Source organism: Vulpes lagopus, chromosome 19 (assembly GCF_018345385.1).
Source record: "Vulpes lagopus strain Blue_001 chromosome 19, ASM1834538v1, whole genome shotgun sequence".
NCBI lineage: Eukaryota > Metazoa > Chordata > Mammalia > Carnivora > Canidae > Vulpes > Vulpes lagopus.
Window position 1 is genome coordinate 36,953,860 of NC_054842.1, and position 23,015 is coordinate 36,976,874.

Here is a 23,015-nt window from a genome sequence, read left to right on the forward strand (position 1 = left end):
ATATGGTGGCACGCTGCATTCACACCCAGACTGACCTGAGCATACTACTTCCACCTTTTGATCTCCTGGTTATTTCAGTGACTCATGGTCTATTTTGTGCTCATGCCGTGGTAGGTGAGGGAACACAGTCAAGCACCTCCTCACTTGTTTGGAAGGAATGAACATTGCACAGACATAAGTATAAGCTGTGAAACCAGAACTGAGCTCAAATCCAGCTGTGCAACTTTGGTCATATGATACTCTCCGTGCCTCAGTTTCTCATCTGTAAAATGGAGATGATATCTACATCTTGGGTCATCCTAAGTTTTCAAAGTGGAACTTGGAAAGTGGCTGTGTAGTGAGCCCTGCAGTGGGCGATCTAGACTCCCTTTCAGTAAAGTACCAGTTGCTCCAGCTACTGGGAGAAGTCTTAGAAGAAACAGCTTTCAGCTGTCAGCCCCTCTGGCATTACTTCAGCTACAGGGAGGCACATTACCCAAAGTTAAACCGCTCCTAAGGGTGGCCCCCATCCAGGGACCGATGAATGCAAGAATATAATGATCCATCCATCTCAAAACAGCCCAGAATAACCTAGAAAGAGCCATTCAAACTCTAGAGCATCTCTGGAGTTTACTGAGCCTGCATCATGGCTTCCCTTCTCCCACTGTCCTTCCTGCTTCCTCTTCTCCTCTATAGCTGTTGATAGCAAGGGCACTCCTAAAGAAATGTCCTAACCACTAAACTCAGTCTTAGGGTCTGATTCCCAGGAAATCCAACTTGCAAATATGGTGTAGTTCCAGCACAATGTAGAGGGATTCAACCCCATTAAAGAAAACTTTAATGACAACAGTGAAAGAATGGGAACAGTAAGCTCAAACATGCATTACTGACCGAGCTTTGCATGACATCTCCTGCACCTTCTTAGAAAGGGCCTCCTTCCTTGTGGTGATGTCACTGACATTACATTGCGATAAATGCAAGGCCTGTGCCTGCCCCTCTGCCTCTTTCGGTGGTTGTCATGGGCCTGGAAATACAGCAGGTGCTTAGTAAGTGCCTGGGCAACATTTAGCTGCTAGTTCGTTCTTTCTTTCTTTCTTTCTTTCTTTCTTTCTTTCTTTCTTTCTTTCTTTTTTTTTTTAAGATTTTATTTATTTATGAAAGACAGCGAGAGAGAGACAGAGAGGCAGAGACACAGGCAGAGGGAGAAACAGACTCCATGCAGGGAGCCCGACGTGGGACTCTATTCCGAGGCTCCAGGATCAGGCCCTGGAGACTGAAGATGGCGCTAAACCGCTGAGCCACCTGGCCTGCCCCTTAGCTGCCCCTTAGCTGCTAGTTCTATAGTTGTTTCTCTAGTAGACCACACTCAAGCCTCTCTCAGAGTCTCTTCCATTGCAGATCTCTCTTCTGGAACATTCTTCCATCCCTCTCAGCTTTCAGGTCTCAGCTTACCTATCAGTCACTTTTGAATGGTGGTCCCTCCAGCAACCTCAAATAGGTCACTTCCCTGTGACACATATCCTCATAGGATTTTGTACTTTTTTTTTTTTTTTTTTTAGCACTTATCACAATCTGATTACTAGTCTAACGGGGTGCCTAGGTGGCTCAGTTGGTTAAGAATCTGCCTTTGGTTAAGCACCTGCCTTCAGTTCAGCTCATGATCTCAAGCCCTGTGACGGGCTCCCTGCTCAGCAGGGAGTCTGCTTCTCCTTCTCCTTCTGTTCCTCTCTGCCCCCCCTCATGCTCTCTCTCCCTCAAATAAAAAAAATAAAATCTTTAAAAAAATAATTACTAATCTAACTACATAGTGCTGTACCTCCAATACCTAGCATAGTCCCTCCCCCATACCATAGTTGCTTATTAAATAAATATTTATTAAATGAAATTGTTACTTGTGGACTACATTGTGTACATGGGAATAGGGGTTCACATTCCACTAGTTTGGTCTTATTTGTGGGTGGACGCCATTTTGCACATTATTTTCAGTGAGATAAAGGTAGTGCCTCCCTCAACCCCCCAGGAGTGAGCAGCCCCCATAACATAAAGATCTGCTTCACAGCTAGTTCCCTTCCCTTGTACTTAAGGAAATCCCATTTTCTCCTACTCCATGCTCAGTGGAGTTGCAGATAATTTACATATCCAAGACATAAATGCTTCGTGAATCCAAGAGATACTTACAGAGAGTCTATTATGCATAAGCCCCAGAGACAGCCCCTAAAGCCAAGGTTTGTCTCCACATGTGCTAACTTCAGCTCAAATGATCCCAAAGGAGGCCTGATTTACCTGCGACTGGAGCCACACTGGCTGTGGAGCTTGGGTGCCTGCCTGCTTTATGTGGTGCCTCAGAGAGCTTGCTTTATGAGGATTTTGGAATTGCATGCCCAGGCACGGTGGGGAGCTTGTTAAACTCCCATAGAGGAGGAGATGAGGTTCCAGCTTCTGCTGTGGAGCGAAAGGGTCCTGGCACCTTGTCCCCTGCATGGCTCCTCTCAGCTTTATTTCTGAGCCCTGTTGCTCAGACTGTGTAGGCAGAAGCTGTTGTATGAAGACAGGGGGGTAGAGGAGCAGGTGCACTCATTGGCACAGGGAATACAAGGGCCTGCCAGGCAGTTGATAAAACAAATAATCCTACACAAAAGCATGGGAATGCTCTCAGGGCTAGAGTCACCTACCTGTGGTAGGAATTTGGCAAGAGCTCTGCTTGGAGCCTCAGCATTCTGCTCAGCAGGGCAAAGAGCAGGACTTCCCTCTATAGTACTCGGATAAGCTCTGCTAATTGGTCTCCATAGGCTCAGACCATGGGTACTATGAAAAGAGCTCTGAGCACTGGGTGCACCTTGTGGGGTTGGGGGGGTGGCGATGAGAATAAAAAGGAAATTAAGGCATAAGTGAATCAAGTAGGCCATTCTCAAAATCATTACCTCAACCCTGAATTCCTTCTCGGAGAGCCTCATTCTTTGGAAGTTAAAAGACCTTTAAAGTTCTCTGCACAAAAATAAGAGCCTTGAAACAGAGAGGGTTTAAGCATGATCCATCACAGGTACCTTGGGAATAATAGTGAGTGTGCAAGAGAGGGCAGGATGGCAGCATGGGAGATGAGAGAAACATCATGGTGGGTGTAGGGCTTCCCAGAGGGAGCCAAGCTGAGCTAGGAAAGGGCAGTATAAGAAGAGGAGGCTGGTGTCAGACACTTTTCTGATCTCACTGACAGTATGATGGGTGCTAGTTCATTTAGCGACCCAGCATGTATTTATTGGTGCTTCGCATGGGCCGGACACTGTCTAAGCTCTGGAGAAACAGTGATGGACAAAACAGATAAGGCCACTGCTCTCAGGGTTTCTATTCCAGAGGGAACAAGGACAATGAAAAAGTCAAGACTTACAGAAGGCAATTTCAGGTGTGGTAATTGTATTAGAAATAATCAAGGTGTGATAGGACGAGTTGGGCAGTGAGAAGATACTTCAGATGAGTTCTTGTGGAAGGGGTTCTCTGAGGTCTGAGCTGAGAGCTGAATGGTGAGGAGGGGCTAGTCATGCAGGAAAAGCATCCAGGCAGAGGGAACAGCTTAGTGCAGATACCCTAAGCTAGGACTGAACTTGGTAAATCTGAAGACTGAAAATGAAACCACTGTGGGTAGGGCAAGAGTGGATGAGGAAAAGTGGTGGGGGATGAGTCAGGAATGAGCTTACAGACTCTGGGAACAAGTTTGAATGTTATCCTAAGTGTGGAGACAACCTTGACAGGCTCTAAGAAGAAATGGCCATGGCCTGTTTTGATCAGATTTTCTTTTTGAAACCATCACTCTAGAAGCTCTGTAGAAAAGGGATTGTAGGGGATAAGAGTGAAAACATGGAGGCAAATTAAAGGGTTCTTGCAGAGTTTTAAGCAAGAGATGGTATTGGCTGGGGATGAGAGGTTGGCAGGTGGGAGAAGAGAAGTTCCACATTCTATTATGTTGGTATAGAAATGGCAACTTCTATACGGCTTATGTATGGACATGGAAGGACTGTTGGTTAGAGAAAGGCAGGAATCAAGGTGCCTCCTGGGGGTTTTGTTTCAACAGTAAAAATGGTACCCTTTTCTGATATGGTGCCCTGAGGTGAGGAGCAGACCTGGGAAGGAAATCAAAAGTTGCCTCCTATTCCCAAGTGGCAGCCAGAGGTGAGGGTTTCCTGAACATTTTAGTGGGAATGATAAATTATACCTGGTTAGGGATTCATTTTTAAGAAAAGAGCATGCAACTTAGATTCAAAAGCTTAATGTCCTTGTTTTCTAGGAAGCCAGGGGCTGGGTCTAGGGCAACCTGAGTCTGTGTAGGAATTCTGTTTGCTTGGTGCATTAGAAAACCCTAGAGGATAATAGCCAAATCGCCGCAATGCAATCATACCTTCCTTCCAAGACATTACACATTTGCTGAGTCCCCACGATCAGTGATTCCCACAGTCATGGAATAACCAGCAAGTCAAGGGATTCCAGAATTCCAGGACAGAGGCATGAAGGTTCACTGCATTATGATTATGATCTGTCTCAGAAACCATTTCCAAGATTGTTAGGCCCAAAATATAAGAGTAAGAAGCTGATTTTTTGTCCTTTTTCTCTCTCTTTTCTTAAAACAGATTTATTACCAACTTTCTGGGGGACAATCTTATTTATCTTCGTCTTGCCCTACATCCTCAGCATAGCTACCTAGGCTGGATATATAGTCTTCTTTACATTCCATAGCTCCATTGTCCACCACTTCTCCTCTCCTAGGAGAGGAGTGGCAGATAGATTTCATCCTAAATGCTACTTCTTATTGACTGATGGGGGTTGCTAGAAGCATTGTGTTGGGTAGGAGCCTAGGGTCATACCCAGACTCAGTGGGATTGATTACTCATGACTGTCATGGATATGAGAGGAGGATAGGTTCTGTTCACTTGTTCCAAATGTTTTAATTACATTTTACCTATGTCAACCAAACCCAGATATTTGCAGGAATATACTTCTTAATTTCATTGTTTATGCCTAGAATAGAGTTTTGTACATAATAGGTTCTCAATAAGTATTTGTTGAATGGATAGAGTTATTGAATGAATAAATGAATAGATGAGAGAATTTTCTTTAAGATAACTCAGAGGGGACTGAGAGCATGACCAGGTACCTTGAGTGCCCTACAGTCATGAGAAAGTGTCTTCTAGACCTCCAACCTTAGGGCGGGTTGTGAGGGCTTCAGGGGCTAGGTGTTGAGACATCTTGGCTTTGAGGTTATGCCTTCCATGGACCATTTCCAGCCAATGACTGAGTGTGGAGATGCTGGGGGATCCTAAGGCAAACCCACTCCTGGGAGACATGGGATTCCCCTGTCTGCTGGCTTTGGCTAGAGGATGACCCCAGGGTTTTAGCTTTATAGAGTTCCACTTAGACTCCAGGAAAGGATAAGAGTCTTTCACTCAATATTCTCTTCTCTCCTGAACTAGGCTTACACTTGCATCAAGGCCTAAAATCACTTCCAGCCTCTTCTAGCCCTTTCCTTCTTTTTCCCTTGTAAAATCCTTGCATGTTTAATCCCATCTTATTTTTTTGTTTTGTTTTGTTTTTGTTTTTGTTTTATTTTGAGGACCTGGACCAACATGTCCTGTTAATATCAGAAGAGACCAGGACTCTATTAACCCTACTAGATGCCAGCTGGAAAGCAGACTCATGCCCTTTGTAGAGTAGAGTGAGTTCCTGTAAAAATGTCTTTCTGTTGAGAAATTCAATCCTCATTAAAATATATATATATATGATAAAATGATGTTGAGAATTAACATGTAACTGTTTTTATAAATATCTCAATTTTCGCTAATATACAGCACACCAAATAATGCACTATCAATGACATGATACTCATCTTAAATTCAATATAATGAGCTCTGCATAATTAATTCCATTTATCACTCTGTGTTCATAAGAATATTTTAGACTCTCCCAACCCTAAATCAGTTAATTGCTAGTACATCTGTGTGCTTTGTTGAAGATAATATCCATGTCTTGTTTCCCGTCCAAATGTCCTGTGACAATCTGATTTCATGAGATAGGAGTTACTTTTCCTCCTGTGACCTACTCAATTCTGTGGGATTCCATGTAATTCTTCTTACTATATGCAGTACTGTTCCAGGCCATTGTTCACCTTCTACTGATTTCCTTTCCTATCCATCTATTGTTTGTTTTTCTTTTCCTTGTTTCTTTCTTGTTCAGTTATCTCCAGAAGTAGTGTTGGTATATGTGGAAACCAACATTCTCTTGATGGATCAAAAATTATTCAGAAGTAAATATGTCCAAACCAGAAATCTTGGTTAAGAGAATTCATATTTGGGGAAGAAACATTATATATGGGTTGAAAAAACCAGTAAGAGCATATTCATTCATTGATCTTTTAACACAAACTTGTTGAGTACCCACCATGTGCCATGCCCCACATTTAGTACTGGTACAGTTAGGGATCTCACATATCTCTTTTGGGAAAAATGCCTTAAGCATTGAGAGACTTTTCTAGCTGGCACATACCTGTTCTATTTACAGCTAGGAGAAATTGACACCTTTAACAGTGGAGTTACCCTTTAAAATCACCAAGATCATGATTTCTCTTTTGAGACACACTGGTTGCCTCCCAAACACTCTGAAAATTCAGAGTACAGATTTATTTCAGAAATTCATCACGATGCTTTTAACCTTTGATGCCTTTTGCAGGAATGATTTATGAAGTTTGTTTCTTTTTTTATGGCAGTTTCTCCAACCAGGTTGCAAGAGATATAAAAACTATGATTTCAGACAATTATTCTCTTGACAGCATGTGCTCAAGTTCATACAGCAAGAGAAGATGCTCCTCTTCCTTTTTCCAAAAGAATCAGAAGCTCTATTACCCGCCTGGTATAGCAACAATCAGTGTGCAAGCTGTTCAGTCAACCAGTTGCTTTTCTTTCACATCCAGAGAAAGGGCTGATCTTGTCACTGCATTGACCAACTTGCTTCCAACTGAGTTGAACCTGAGAATTGATTATGTGAGTCTCCCCTTGACAACTTTAGATACCTTTTATCTCCCTCCCTCCCCTCTGTCTCCTTGTTCTCTCTGTCCTCTGTCTTGTCCATTCACATCTGTTCTCTTTCTTCCTACATAAGGAAGGAGTAAGTACTGTGTTGTAAATCCTTCTTTGCCAGATCATAGAGCAAACTTTTTTAAAGAACACTTTAACACTCATATTACTGAAAACTCTAAAGAATTTATGTTTATGTGGATTATACCAATTGTTTATTGCATTACTAATTAAAGCTGATAAAATTTAACATATACATTTATTAATTCACTTAAAATAATAATAAACCCATATCTTGTTGACAAAAATATTTTATTAAAAATAACCAAATTAAAAAAAATAACCAAATTATTGAAAGCCAAAAAATAGTGAAGAAAGAGCCTTTTTTTTTTTTTTTTTTTTACATTTTTGCAAATGTTTGGCTTAATAGAAGACAGCTGAATTCTCTTGTCTGCTTCTGCATTCAATATGTTGTGGTCTCATGTTCTATAGCCTCTGGAAAACTCCTCCAGAGAGAATGAGAACAAAGGAAGCCAATAGTATCTCAGTACTTTTATGAACATAGTTTTGTCTTTGTGAACCCTCAAGGGTCTCAGGCACCTCTAAGAATTCCTGGGCCATACATACTTCAAGAACTGCTGTGTTAGGGTTAGAGAGGGTTAGGTTAGAGACATGGACAATCAGCAGCTTTCCCCACCATCTGCTAGAGGAAAAACACAAAGGATATTTACAGCCCAGTATAGTCCTCACTGTGCTAAGATAGGGAGATGGGTATGGGGGCATAAGGAGAGGCCTAATTCAGTCTGGATATATCTTCAGGGGTGGAGGAAAAGGGAAGGCTCAGAGAATGCTTCCCTGGGTCAGTGGTGCCTGAGCTGATGATACTGTAGACATTTAATTGCAAATGGAACCACTTTGTCTGAAAACCCTGATACTCGGGCTGATCATGAGGGTGACCTAGGGTATTTGGCTTATAGCTTTATTAGGATTATATATTTGGTGGTGGTGGAAGAGAGGCTTTTTTGTGCCTCTCTTCTACCTCTGATATTCTACAACTTCCTAGAAAGGAGCCAGATAGTCCACATAAATAAGAAGTGAAATTGGCCTGCCAGTGCTTTCTTTCTGAAGCAGTAAGAAGCAGATGAGCATTTTGCAGTGAATATACTATAAACCAGATAATTGCCATTCGTTGTTCTGAACATCTTGGGATCTAAGGCATGAAATGGAATTTGCAATAAAAATGTATCACAGATTTCCTATCCTCTGGAACAAAGTTGATATCTTAAGCCACAAAGGTTTTATTTATTAGTTTGCCAGTAGAGAAACAAAAATATGGTGTTTCTATCTGAGGTTAAAAGGAATTTGCCTTGTCACATCAAATCCTTTCACCCATTTTTGAATATAACATTTTAAGATTCTTCAATGAGCATGATGGCTATTTTTATTTGTCTATTTGGCTAGATTATAGTACCTAGTTATTCAATGAAACACTAATTTGGGCGTTCCTGTGAAGGTATTTTGGAGATGTGGCTAACATCTATAATCAATTGGTTTTAAGTAAAGGAGATTGCCCTCAATAATGTGGGTGGTCCTCATACAATCAGTTGAAAGGCTTTAAGAGCATAAGATGAGTTTTCCCAGAAAAGAAGAAATTCTGCTCACGACTGCAGTATCAACTCCTGCCTAAGCTTGCAACCTGTAATCCTGCCCCATAGATTTCAGATTTCCCAGCCCCTATCATCGTGTGAGCCAATCCCCTTATTTATGCACATATATATACACACATGTATGCATACACACATGTATATATGTGTGCGTGTATATGTATATCTCTATCTCCTATTGGTTCTGTTTCTCTGGAGAACCCTGACTGTTCTCCTATTGATTTCAGTCATGGCTGTTTTGTCTCTTTGCACTCCCTAGAGCACTTGGTCCAAGGCTGGATCCACAGGAGATGGAAACAAACATGTGTTGTTATATTGATCTCTGGTCACAGGAAAGAATATCCAGTTGGAGTGAGACTCTCAGTTCCTCCATGAGGGACCATGACCTTGATTCATTTAAGCACCCTAAACCTCCATAGCCTCATCCATGAAATGGAGCCCGTGCTGTCCTCTCACGGGGAAGGTTGTAAGGACTTAATGAGATCACAGCTGTAGAGCCTGGCACATACTAGTCCCTGGGGAGTAGCAGTTCCTGATTAGCTACAATGAGCAGTAGTGATTACAGAAAGAGTTTTAGACAATTGCATTTAGTAGCATCAACTCCAAAGTAAGTTAAGGGCTGGATTTAGGGGTTAAAGATGTTTAAAAGGCAGTGAAGTATGAGATATTGAAGGAATAACAATGTTGGAGAATTATAGATGTAAGTCATTTTGTTCAGTAGGTAAGACATTTGTGTGGAAAAATGAGTTGGCTCCAGCAACTGAGTGGGAGCATTAAACTATCAGAATCCCCACCCTACTTCTTCCTATTCCAAATGATCCTCTTGAATGGCTCCCAATCTTCTTCAAAGACTTAACCAATTTTCCCACCCCTGGGAGTTCTTTTAGGTCTGCAGCCCACCAACAGGTTTACAGGGTAACTTGAGCATTGTCTACCTGGGGCACACTGGGTCCCATGTGGGTCTTGACCCCAGCCTGTGGTATTGATCTTTAGAATCAAGAGTTCTTTGCTGTGGACATACAACATGCTAGTCACTGAGTCAGCTCTGACCCAGAGTCTCACTTTATCTTCCTTCCAGTAACCCTGCATTGGTATTACCTCCATTTTATCAAGGAGAGGGAGCAGAGGTTTGGGAAGATTGAAAGACTTGCGTAACATACCCTGTTGGTTACATGGAACTATGACAAGAAGCCCAGTACTCCTTGAACCCAATCTCAGGCTTTGTCTTAGGGCAAGCATTGGGCAGATGGCTCTGTCCAGATGGCTTATGTGGAGACAACTGAAACTTACTTTTGTAGGATTACACAATCCCCCAGTGTGCATTTCTCCCCAGCCTTAATCCTGGCCCACATGCCAGTACCCAACAGGATAATGGCATGTGGTTCATCCCCAGGCTGGGGTAAAGACTTTGGGAGAACCCACACTCCATACAATTGAGTATTTATGGGTAGAAAATGACAGATGGAAGGGAAGAAAAAAATAGGAATGGTGAATAAATGGATGGGTAGATGGATAGAAGAAAGGAGGTAGGAAGGGAAGGAAAGCAACATGCCAACCTCACTGAAAGTACCTATCAAGCAGTTAAGTCATCTTTTCCTCAAATGCTTTTTCAATCCAATTAAAACAGTGAAATGTAACCCTCATCTTCTGTGAATATTTTCATGTATGAGTCACACACATAGGATTTGTATTTAAAACTCTCTAATTGGTACCTCTAGTGAGAAAGATACATTGCCTCTAATTAAGTGATGGCAAATGTCACCTTATGATTTGGGAGGCACGCCCTCTTTCTATTTGGGTGATGTAGGAATACCTGCTTGCTAGAATCAAAGTGCCACTAATTGCTTCAGGCATTGGAGGTGCCAGCAAGGCAGCAGTGTGTTCACCTCATTTACCAGTGCGCTAGGCACTGTGTTAGGTCCTGTGTATATCGTCGTGACTAGAATGCTGCTTCTCCCTGAAGAGGGCTCATGCTTCCATGGAAAGAGGGGCAGGGCAACAGCTAATGGCAATGCGGTGGGCCTGTTGCATGAGAGCAGGTGGTACAGGGTGATGTGGGGTGCAGAGAAGGACAACTGGAGGAGGTAGAGCTGGAAGGATGTACAAGCAGGAGTCAGAAGGAAGGAGAGGAGGGGAAGAGATGGCACAATGAGGGCAAAGGTGTGGGTAATCAGGGAGCTGATGCCTTTGGGGGCTTCGTCTGCTCTTGCAGTTGAAGGCAGGATTACTGCTGATGGATCCTAAACAGGGAAGTGCAGGATTAGGTTTGCCTATAGACAGGCTGACCTCTCACCTGGACAGAGATCTTCTCCTACCTTCACTCTGGAGAAGGGAATAAAAATATTCCCTTTAAAAATGATATTATAGGGGATCCTTGGGTGGCTCAGGAGTTTTGGCGCCTGCCTTCAGCTGGGGGTGTGGTCCTGGAGTCCCGGGATCGAGTCCCACATCGGGCTCCCTGCATGGAGCCTGCTTCTCCTTCTGCCTGTGTCTCTGCCTCTCTCTCTCTCTCTCTGGGTCTCTCATGAATAAATAAATAAATAAATCTTAAAAAAATAAATAAATAGGGGATCCCTGGGTGGCGCAGCGGTTGGGCGCCTGCCTTTGACCCAGGGCGCGATCCTGGAGACCCGGGATCAAATCCCACGTCGGGCTCCTGGTGCATGGAGCCTGCTTCACCCTCTGCCTGTGTCTCTGCCTCTCTCTCTCTCTGTGTGTGACTATCGTAAATAAATAAAAATTCAAATAAATAAATAAATAAATTAAATAAATAAATAAATAAATAAATAATTAAAAAAATAAAAATGATATTATAGGGGCATCTGGGTGGCTCAGTGGTTGAGTATCTGTCTTCAGCTCAGTTCGTGATCCTGGAGTCCTGGGATCAAGTCCCACATCAGGCTCCCCACAAGGAGTCTGCTTCTCCCTCTTCCTATGTTTCTTTTTTTTTTTTTAATTTTTATTTATTTATGATAGTCACAGAGAGAGAGAGAGAGAGGCAGAGACATAGGCAGAGGGAGAAGCAGGCTCCATGCACTGGGAGCCTGACGTGGGATTCGATCCCGGGTCTCCAGGATCGCGCCCTGGGCCAAAGGCAGGCGCTAAACCGCTGCGCCACCCAGGGGTCCCTCTTCCTATGTTTCTGCCTCTTTCTGTGTCCCTCATGAAAAAATAAATAAAATCTTTTTAAAAAAACAATGCTATTACGATTATTGTAGTTAGGAATCATTTTACTACAAGAACAGATACCCTGCTCAAACTAGGATAACTAGAAAAAAATTGGTACCTTGGCAGAACAGATGAAAAGCTTCACTTGGCAACCTCAGACACAGCAGGCTGATGAGTCCATGAAAGCTGAGCAGGACCTCGACTAGAAACAAGTATGAATGTAGCTGCTTGGGGTGCTTCTCTTTTCTCTGGTTATTGGCTCCCAAATTCTGTCTCCTGGCAGATTAGCTTTCTCTGATTTTAATGGCTTCTCAGCTCCTCCTAAATTTTGAGTGACCTTGTATGAATGCCAGCCCCAACTCCTAATAGACTATTATCTCAACTCTCCACCACTAGGGGCACCTGGGTGGCTCACTCTTGGTTTTGGCTCAGGTCGTGATCTCAGTGTCATGAGACCAAGCCCCACACTGGGTTCCACGCTCAGCACAGAGTCTGCTTGGGATTCTCTCCCTTTTCCTCTCCCTTCTCCTCTGCTCTCCCCTCCACTCACACTGTCTCTCTCTTAAATTAATTAATTAATTAATTCTCTTAAGAACTGTATCCATCACTAAATAAATGATAGGTTCTGAGCCTGCCTCTTAGATGAAGGTTGAAAGATCCAACCAACTTGCCCAGCCTACTCTACCCATAGATTTCCCCTGGGTTTGGATATCCACCAGGGGACTAGGCACCTCTGCTGGGGCATCAGGACAGAAGGGGAAAACTGGGCATCACAGGCAAAAGACCAGCCTGACCATGAGACTGACCTATTTGCTGGGGTGTAAGTTAACCTTTCTAGAGCATTTTGTAATCAGTACAGTATTTTTTTTTTTAAACTAACAGTTCACTTTTACCCAGAGGGAGGTATTGAAGTTCTGAGGGTCAACTTTAGATGAGAGTAGAAAGATTGAAAGGGTAAATCATCAGCTGCTTGGCCCTGCTGCTTGGATTGAGTGTTAATGCACTTTTTCAAAGGTGGAGGCAAAGAGAGGAAGGCAAGGAGTGCTCCTAAGAATGCATCTGCACCCTAGTTAAAGACGTATTGGGTGGCAAGACCTAATTTCTCTGTAAATGGAGCAGAAATATCACACTGGTGTTTCCTCTGTATTAGTGCAAAGATACAGGCATTTCTCCAGATGCTGAAACAGCGTGGGAAAGACACAAGACAGAAGCAAGAAGCAGTCCTCAGGGGACATGATATGACAAACTTCAGCCTCGAGAAGAATTATGTAACAGGGACGTTATCTCGTGAAGAACTGATAAAAAGTCAGCTCTTCTGAAGTTACATCCAAATAGAACAAAGCATGAGCTGACTGGCCTCAGTCTGTTGGAACAAAAAGGCAGAACAGTTGTCAAGGGAGGGAACAGATTGCATAAGAAACAACAGCCAAGGCACAAGCATCAACACCTATTGCTTTTTTCTGGAAGGAGTTGATTCTCTGGTGTCCCATGAAGCCAGCGTTTGGAAGTGGCTCCTGGATGAATCCATATATGCCAATGCCATTAAGCCCTGGGTGATGTAGATACTATCTGTGAGTCCTGCCTCTTGGCTGGACTTGCCCCTCAGACTTCATTCTCAACCAAACCTAACTATTCACATTTCCCCTGTGGTGCACCAAGTGCTTTCACCATTGGTCTTTTCCCACGCATGTTCCTCTGCCTGGAACCCCTGCAACCTTTATCCCTGCTTGATTCCTACTGCTCATAACTTCAAATCTACTGTCTCCAGGAAGTAATTCTATATAACCATGCCTGGATTAGTACTTTCTCCTTTCTTTTTCTGGAGCAATCTGCTTTTTCTTTGCTTATCGATCTCTTGCCATACCGGTTATCATGGATCCCTCTCCAGTCTGAGGGACCCTTGAAAATAGGAACTTTGTTCTTACCACATTATAAATGATATGTATAATTTATATATAATAAAATTTAATCTTTTGAAATGTGCAGATTGCTAAATTTTGCCAAAGGCGCACAGAAATGTAACCACCACCACAGCCAAGATGCACAACAGTTCCATCATCCACAAGTTCCCTTGTGTCCCTTTATAGCATACCTTACTCCACCCCCAGACCCTGACAACTACTGATCCATAATCTGCCCTTATACTTTGGCATTTTCTAGAATATCACATGAATGGCGTCAAAGAGCCCTGTAGTCTTTTGTGTCTGACTTTCTTTCACTTCACTTCACCAGAGAAATGCTTTAGATATTCAACCATTTTGTTGTATGGATCAGTAGCTGATTTCTTTTTACTGTTGAATAGATGTCCATTATATAGATACACTGCAGTTTGTTTATACATTCACTAGTTGATGGCCATTTTATTTTCCAGTTTTGTACTATTTTGAATAAAGATTCTACAAGCATTTACATACAAGTCTTTTTGGGTAATTTATGCTTTCATTTGTCTTGGGATAGATCCCAGGAATGGAATTGCTGAGTCATTTTATAAGAAATTGCTAAACTATTTTCCAAAGTGACTGTCTTATTTTACATTCATACCAACAGTGTATGAGAGTTTCAATTGCTTCACATCTTCATTAGAATTTGGTATTGTCGGTCTTATTTTAACCATTCTAGTGGTGGTGTGGTGACATCCAATTGTGGCTTTAACTTACATATCCTTGATAACTACTAATCTTGAACATCATTTCATGTTCTTATTTCCTCTGGTGACAGGTCTGTTCAAATTTTTGCTCCCCCCCCCACCTTGTTACAGATGATTTTTCCCATTATTGAGTTGCAGGAGTTCTTTATATATTTCTGGATATAAGTCCTTTGTGAGATATGTCTCACAAATATTATCTCCCAGTCTGTGGCTTTATTTTTTTTTAAGATTTTATTTATTTATTCATGAGAGACACACAGAGAGAGAGAGAGAGGCAGAGACACAGGCAGAGGGAGAAGCAGGCTCCTTGCAGGGAGCCTGACATGGCACTTGATCCTGAGTCTCCAGGATCACACCCCGGGCTGATGGCGGCATAAACCGCTGGGCCACCGGGGCTGCCCCCAGTTTGTGGCTTTTTAAAAACATGTTTTCTGTAGAGTGTTTTCAAAGAATAGAAATTTATAGTTTTATGAAGTTTGATGTATCAAGTTTATCTTTTATTCAGTATTCTTTTTGTTCCTCCTAATAAATCTTTGCCTAACCCAAAGACACTGAGCTTTTCTTTTATGGATTGTTTTAAAGGTTTCATAATTTTTAAGTCCTACATTTAGGACGATGGTCCATTTCAAGATAATTTTTGTGTGTAATGTGCAGTATAATTGAAATATTTTTTTAAAAAGATGGATATCCAATTTTTTGCAGCATAAATGAAAGACTATCCTTCCCTCCATTGGATTTTCTTGGAAAGTTTATCAGAAATTAATTGATCAAAAAAAAAAAGAAATTAATTGATCATGTATATGTGTATCTTTTTCTGCATTCTTTATTTTTTTCTGTTGATCTGTTTGTCTATCTTATGTTAAAACCTTAATACTTGATTAGAGTAGCTTTATAATAAGCTTAAAATCAAGTGGTGTGAGTCTTTTAAATTTGTCCTTTGTTTCAGAGTTGTTTTGGCTATATCAGATGTTTTCCTTTCCACATAACTTTTAGAATTAGATTATCCATTTAAAAGATCCTATTATTTTGATTTGGATTGCATTAATGAATTAGGGAAAAATTTACATTTAGCTATATTGACTACCAAATCATAAACATCGTCTATATCTCCAGCTTTAGATCCTCTTTAAATCCTTTCAGCAATATCTTATTAGAGTCTTTGCTATACAGTGACTACATGTATTTTGTGAGAGTTATTCCCAAATATTTCATGGTAGTTGATATTATCATATTAGTATTTTTGTTTAAATCTCCAATAGTTTACTGATAGTACATAAAAATATGAATGATTTTTATATATTGACTTTATGTACCATGGTCTTCCTAAACTCATTTATTCTAGTAGCATTTTAGTAGATCCTATTGAATTTGCTTCATTGAGGCTCATGTTCCTTGCAAATAAAGGCAATTTTACTTTTTAATTTACAATATTATTTTTTCTTGCCTTATTGAATGAGTTAGAACTTCCAGTACAACATGAGTAGTGCACTACTAAAGTACTTTCTACAAAAGTTCTTTATCAGATTGTGGAAGTTTCCTTTTAGTCTTAATTGCTGATCATTTTGATTATGAATGGATGCTAAGTTTAATATTTTGTCAAATATTTCTTTCAGGAACCACCCCCTCCACACACCTATTTACCCTCAAACCTTAAGCTGTTTTTGCGTATTTTAGGTGCCCCTTAAATATTGGTTGAATGAATGGAGCTGGGCTAAATACCTCTGAGAGTGCAAGGCCATACTTCAGCCACTCAGAAGCATGAGATGGGCTTAGGGGAACTTAAGAATATTCAAATGCCTATTCATGTCAGGAGTACTAGATTTGCCTAAATGATCTCATGCAATTTTTACACTATTGCTATGAATGATCTCCATTTTGCAAATGAGAAATGAGTAATAGATGGAATGATTAAAAAGCTATAATATGGTTGAGATGTGTGGAAAAGGTCATGTGTTTCATAACTCAATAGAAAGAAAAAGATAATTATTACGTTCAGAAAATGAATATACAAAGGAGGATGGTTTCAAATATTTCAGTTATTCGATGGTGTGAATGGATCAACAGTCCAGTTGGTCTGGATATAAAGAATTCCACCTGTGGAATGACAGTTGAACCATTAAGAAGGAAAAGTAATCCTTGCATATAATACTTGGCTCAGCCATGAACAAAAGTCTCACAGTCAAAATAATGTAAATTTAAGTTATTGGTTTGCAACCATGAGGATTTGATCTACTGACAAAGCAAGGAAGATTTAATTTTGCTTACACTTCAAAATTCAAATGTTTATCAATTTTGACAAAGAGAAAGTCAAGAAAGATCTGAAGTAAGTTAGAAGGTGGGAGAAAAATGAGGAAATTGTAGGGATATTAACACTCATATTTTCCAAAAAAGGAAGATTTAAACCCCTCTGAGCTTCAGTTCCTCACCTGCAAAATGAGGTGTAAAATCTTACCTAATGGGGCTGTGGTAAGGATTAATGAATGTATGTAAAATGCCTAATATGTGATAGGTACTCAACTAAAAGGAGGAAAGGGGTGGCAGGCCTATAGAGAGAAGGAAGTAAACCCAACCCCACTCAACCCTAAGGTCTAGAAGTCACCTTCCTGCTGACACAGTCAGTGCCCAGAAAGCAGGGTGATGAGTCTGAGTAATGAAAGGTCAGGGACTGTGTGTCCAGCCCAGGGCATCTGAATGACATAACAACCCTGCGAGTGATATCATTTTCCCCATTTTACAGTTGAAGGAGTTGACACTCTGAGTGGCCAACTGACTCACACAGAACCAGCCCAAATTGACTAAGCCAGGCTTGAAACCCAGCAACTGTGACTCCAGATTTTGTTGTCTGCCATCGAGTCAAGTGCTACAGTGAATCTGAAACACTGGATGAGCTTGTGGCATATCCTCTCTACACATTTCTAATGAATAGACCCGTAGGTTTAATTAAAGGAGAAAAAAGATTAATTGTTTCTCTCAACAGCTGCAAATTATTTACATTGCATTTGTGTTGATGGCTAATAAAAGAGCAAAGGCGTGTGGGGACAGCCCAGGGTGGCTGTAATTCTTCCAGAGTCCATAATGAAGCACTGGTTTGAATGCCAGCATGTGAGCATGGAGGAACCTGATGTCCCATTCAGACCTGCAGTGGGCAGAGCTGTTCTCTGCCCTGGGCATGATCCAATCCTCAGAAATGGATCTCAGTAGACGAGACCTAAGAACAAAAAGGCTTGTGTCCCTGCCCCACTAAACTGCCTTTTGGTTGGTTCATGATTGCTGTGCTGTGGAATGGATGAGTGGGAGCAATATGGTGGCCAGCTTGAGGCTACCACCAATCCTGGAGCAACTCTTAAGTGACCTTTTGAAGCATGATGGTTCAGGAAGGGGACAGGAGCCACTGTAGCAGAGATGTTCTCAATTTTATAAGCTCTTGCTTTGCGGTGGCTACTGAAAATTCTGTACTATAATATGTATATGTATATTATAATGTGTGTTATATATTATAATGTGCATGACTATATATTATATATGTGTGTGTGCATATGTGTGTACTTTTTGGATATCACCAAGTATGAGAGTTTTTGGTCTTCCCAATTATTAATTTTTAACCCTGTGGCCATCTTGGGAAAGTCACACCTTGTAAAAATGGTTTCTTCATCATTTTCATAATGATCACACCTACCTCTTAGGTTGCTGTGGGGATCATTACATATATGACAGTATCTTTCAAACTGTGAAGCAGGGTGTGAGAATTGGTATCAGGACGTCTCTGACTATTCTAGGACTCCCTCTAACCTATTATTTTATTTCTAAAGCACCTACTCTGCACTCAGACTTGTGTGAGTGTAAAAGGACAAACCAAGGAGACCACAGTTGAGTAATCAGATTAATATTTGAGGATTATGTTTAATGCCTGTGGAGAGGATGGATTGGAATGGGATAGGATATCTTACTGGAAGACCAGTCAGGAGGCCACTGCAGCCCACCAGAGAGGTGATGGCTGGGTCTGAACAAATCTGGAATTGGCAGATATGGGATTCACATAGGAATATTACACCAACCCTAGCACAAGTTTTTTTTTGTTCTTTTTTTTTTTAAAAAAAAAGATTTTATTTATTCATGAGAGACAACACAGAGAGAAAGGCAGAGACACAGACAGAGGGAGAAGCAGGCTCCATGCAGGGAGCCTGGTGTGGGACTTGATCCAGGTCTCCAGGATCAGGCCCTAGGCTGAAGGTGGCGCTAAACCACTGAGCCATGTGGGCTCCCCCCAGCACAAGTTTTATTTAAATTCTCTACCCTTTGTGAGTGCCTGTTGATCAGAAGTTTCTTGTATTCGTTTGTTAGGACTGCCTTAACAAAGTACTACTAACTATGTGGCTTAGAATAACAAAAATTTATTGTCTCACCGTTCTAGAGGCCAGAAACCTGAAATAAAGTTGTTGATGGACCATGCTTACTCTGAAGGTATGAGGGAAAGGTCTGTCCCAGGCATCTCTCCTGGCTTTGGTAGTTCCTTGGCTGGTGGCAACAGAACACAGGCAATCACATGTGTGCATGTATGTCTCTGTCCAAATTTCCCCTTTTTGTAAAGACACCAGTCATTTTGGATTAAAGCCTGCCCAGATGACCTCATTTTTACTTGATTACCCCTTTAAAGAATCTCTCCAAGTAAGGTCAAATTCCAAGGTACTAAAGGTTAGGACTCCTACCTATCTTTTTTTCCCCAGGGTCACAGTTCAAACAGTACATTTATTTGGTATGAATTTTGAGTGTGTTAATTTTCCATTAGATAATGTATCATTCACCTGGTCAAATTACTGAAGAACAACTTAAATTGCTTGGCAATTTAGACCATTAAGATAGACATAGTTTTCAAGTGATCAGAGAATATTCAAATGTCTGTTGTATCTTTACACATATGTTGGTACTTATACAGATACGTATGCACATAAAATGCAGTAACAATATGTAATGATGGATCAGATTAGGAGGTCAGAAATGAGGTCAGAAATTCAAGCACACAGCCGTGATCTGCTAGTTCATGGATTGATAATGGGTTTTAAGCCTGAAACATCTATTAATAGTAATATTTAAGAACTAAAGGTTTTAGCCAGTTTTTAACAGTAGCCATCTACACTGGGGATCCAGAAGTAGAAATAAGGGGACTTGGGTAAGGTTAAAGATCCATGGTTTTAGAGCCCAAGATGTGTTTGAGTCTTGATGCTGCCCTGTGTACCTTACGTGAATTGTTGAACTTCTCTCTGAATCTCACTTTTCTGAAGGTTACTGAGGTATAAAATGGGACTAACATGCTCTTCTCTCATGTGGTTGTTGGATGAGAGCCTATCACTAATATTATATTAATACTATCATAGTATTAATATTATATAATATCAATATTATAATTGTATTATTATTAATATTATTATGGATTAGCTAGTCAAGTGATGACCTTGAAAGTCAAACTTTATTTTGTTTTTCCATTCTATTCTAGTCAACAAGCATAAACCATGGATCGAGACTTCATATCACGGAGTCATAACTGAGAACAATGACACAGTCATCTTGGATCCACCACTTGTAGCCCTGGATAAAGATGCACCAGTTCCTTTTGCAGGTGAGATGATGGCTTACTATGGTTGTGCTTGGCTCAGTTTGGAGACATGCTGGGAAACCTCCACAGAGCCCAGGCCTAGGCTATATATATATATATATCATCCCCTGTGCGTCTCATAGATCATCCTGTGATTTCAAAGCTGTATGCCTCTTCTGACTGCTGTTATGGTTCTGATATCTGATATGGTTCTGATTTCTGATTTCTGATTTTTTTTCCTTGGTATTGCCTCCAATGCAATACCTTTATTTCGTTTTCTGAGAGATGGTATATTACTGAGGTAGCCTCTTGGGATTGGAAAACCTGGGCTAGTAGAGTCTGTAGGGGGATAATTTTGCCTCTAGAAAGATGACCTATGGATGGATTAGTTTGTGACCCCCTGTCCCCACTATCCATATATCATGAACAGGTGAAGACTTATAGCTTGGTAGGTTGGCAAGAGAAAAGGGAAAGAAAAAAAGGACCAGGAAATATTTGCTAAGGATAGGACAGGGCTGTGCCCTTGAACTTCACAGTGGGTGTGGCTTTTGGTGGAAGAATCAGAAGACCGTGCCATTTTGCTTTCTGCAGCATGTGGCTAGAGAGTCTTCTTATTATCATCAAAATTATGACTACTTCCTTCTCTAACATCCTGTAAGGGCCAGGCCTCATGAAGGGTCTGTGAAGAATATGGCTTTGTCTCATTTTTACACAGATTTTGGCAAAGAGAAGGGGATGGCTGGTGGTAGGGGGAGGAGAGAATAGACAAAGAATTTCTGAAGATGCTGCATCATGAATAATATTGTTAACATTTTATAACTGTCAGGAGAAAGACAGGAAATTTAATGAAGGTTTTCAAGATTTCTAGAAGATTGCTTTATGATAGATGGGTGCCAGGCTGAAGTTTTCACCATGATGAAGTCTATTTTTTCTGACAGTTTGTCTGCTACATTATGAGCTACTTGGGCCAAAAAAAAAAAAAAAAAAATCAGCTCTTTCACTCTTCTAAGAGATAAGCTCTATGAAGGCCCTTTTTTCATTACAGAACATTGTAAAGTAAGGAGCAAGGAGGTGGGTTACATGGGGAAATTCAGTGTTATGTGAAGATAAACCCATAAGCATTCTTTTGGAGCATGGAGGAGATATCTTGACTCTCAGAAGAAGGTTTTATCATTATTATATGTAAATGATAACCACGAATGGCACCTAACTGTGACTTCCATGGTGTTTAGGATTAGGATATTTCTATATGTCCTCCAGCCATCCTCAGAGGTCCTGGCTCAACAAATTCCACTTGGAAGTGTGAATCTTATGATGTCTTTTCCATAAAAGATGAGTTGTCATCCCTAGACCTTCTCTGCCAGCCTGGGAATATTCCAATGCCTTCACTTCTTGGGCATAACTAGGTGATACTAGGGTTAATCAGCAATTCTTAACACTCCCCCCTACCTCCCCCCCCTCATTCTGGGAATGAGAGTTTAAAATAAACACTAGCAAAACTGTTTGGGTGATGGAAATGTTTGGTTTGGCATGCACTGTATGCTTAACAAAATAGAGGCAGTATTTAAAAATTGGGAGATTTAGGATAAAAAGGCAGGATTCTGGTTTATCTTGATGAACCAGATCAGAAACACAGGGCTGAGTCATTGCTTCCATCTTTAGACTGAGCATGTGCTCCTGGCTTCCCTCAGCCCCTTCTCTACAGTCTATGTACAGAGGTCCTGCCATCAAGCAGGTCCTCTCGTTCACCTTTCTTTTTGAGTGTGTGATTCCTCTTTAAAATGTAACAGGAAAAAACCCATGACATATTAAACAGGAAGTAAATGTGTGCCATTAAGTCACTTTAGTGTAATGAAGCTAACGCTTTGAAAGATGAAGGATGTGTCTGATTCCTCATTATGTCTACCCTCAGCATAGCCCTGTTCTCCTACAATAGTGAACTAAGAAACTGAAGTTGTTGAAGAAGCTGTCCTACAGTAAAGATATAAGCTCTTTAATGCACAGATCAAAATGGGAAGAAAAACAGTTTAAGTAAATCTGATATTTGAAGGTTGAACTTATAAGAGATTACTTGTTTTGCTTGGTTATGGGGCTGCAGAACAATTAATAATTCCACCTTAAGATTCACCAATGGGCTTCATAAATCATGAATCAATTTATCCAATGCCTTAAACTTGAATTTGTAGAATTTATATTCTGACCATTAGATGTGCCCACTGGTTTTTAGGCACATCTGGAAACTAAGATTTGCTTCTGAGCCAAGCCCTGAGTGGTTATTTCCATCTGAAGAAAATTTCTATGCTCCTCTTGATATTTGCAGCTGCATAAAAAAGATCTAGCTTAATGCATCAAAATATAATCTTCCAAAGCTCTTAAGAGTAAAAAATAAAGGTGCTTTTTGGAATGGTCAAAGCTATTTTTCTCAGTGTTATTTATGATCGGCTCTAAGACAGGACACGGGCACTAGCCATCCATCCGTGCTACAGACGTTTATTTTAAAACATTTATCTTAAAAAGAAAATACTGAAGATTTATTTCAGATCCCTATCATTCTCATAAAATTGAAAAATTCATATCTGCCAGCTCCATCAGTTCTGGAAGTCAACTGCAGCTTTTAGTCTCCCCCTTATCAACTGTTCTTGTATTGTGTGTCAGTTTTTCCACCCCTTTCCCACTGGTCTTTATTTCCAATTTAGCCTATGAGGTGAGCTCTAAGCTTGTTGGGAGATGGTTCAGCCATATCATTTTTGCTCTGTCTGATCTCTTTTGTGATTTCCCCCATTTAAAAACTTTTCTAAGAAAAAATTTCCTATGTATTTTACATAGGAAGTCATGATTGTGCTTTGCATATGAATGCAAAATCATGGATATGGAATAGCTTTTACTGTATTTTTCCTGATTATGACAATAAGTGT

General features: G+C 40.8%; 1 protein-coding gene across 1 annotated transcript in view; it reads left to right on the forward strand.

The window, feature by feature from the left end:
* Positions 1-23,015, forward strand: part of CLSTN2 (calsyntenin 2) — a 609,016-nt gene that overhangs the window by 206,542 nt on the left and 379,459 nt on the right. Inside the window, exon 2 of the mRNA XM_041734226.1 lies at positions 20,002-20,124. Within this exon, the coding sequence (XP_041590160.1) occupies positions 20,002-20,124 (123 nt within the window). The remainder of the gene's footprint in view (positions 1-20,001; positions 20,125-23,015) is intronic.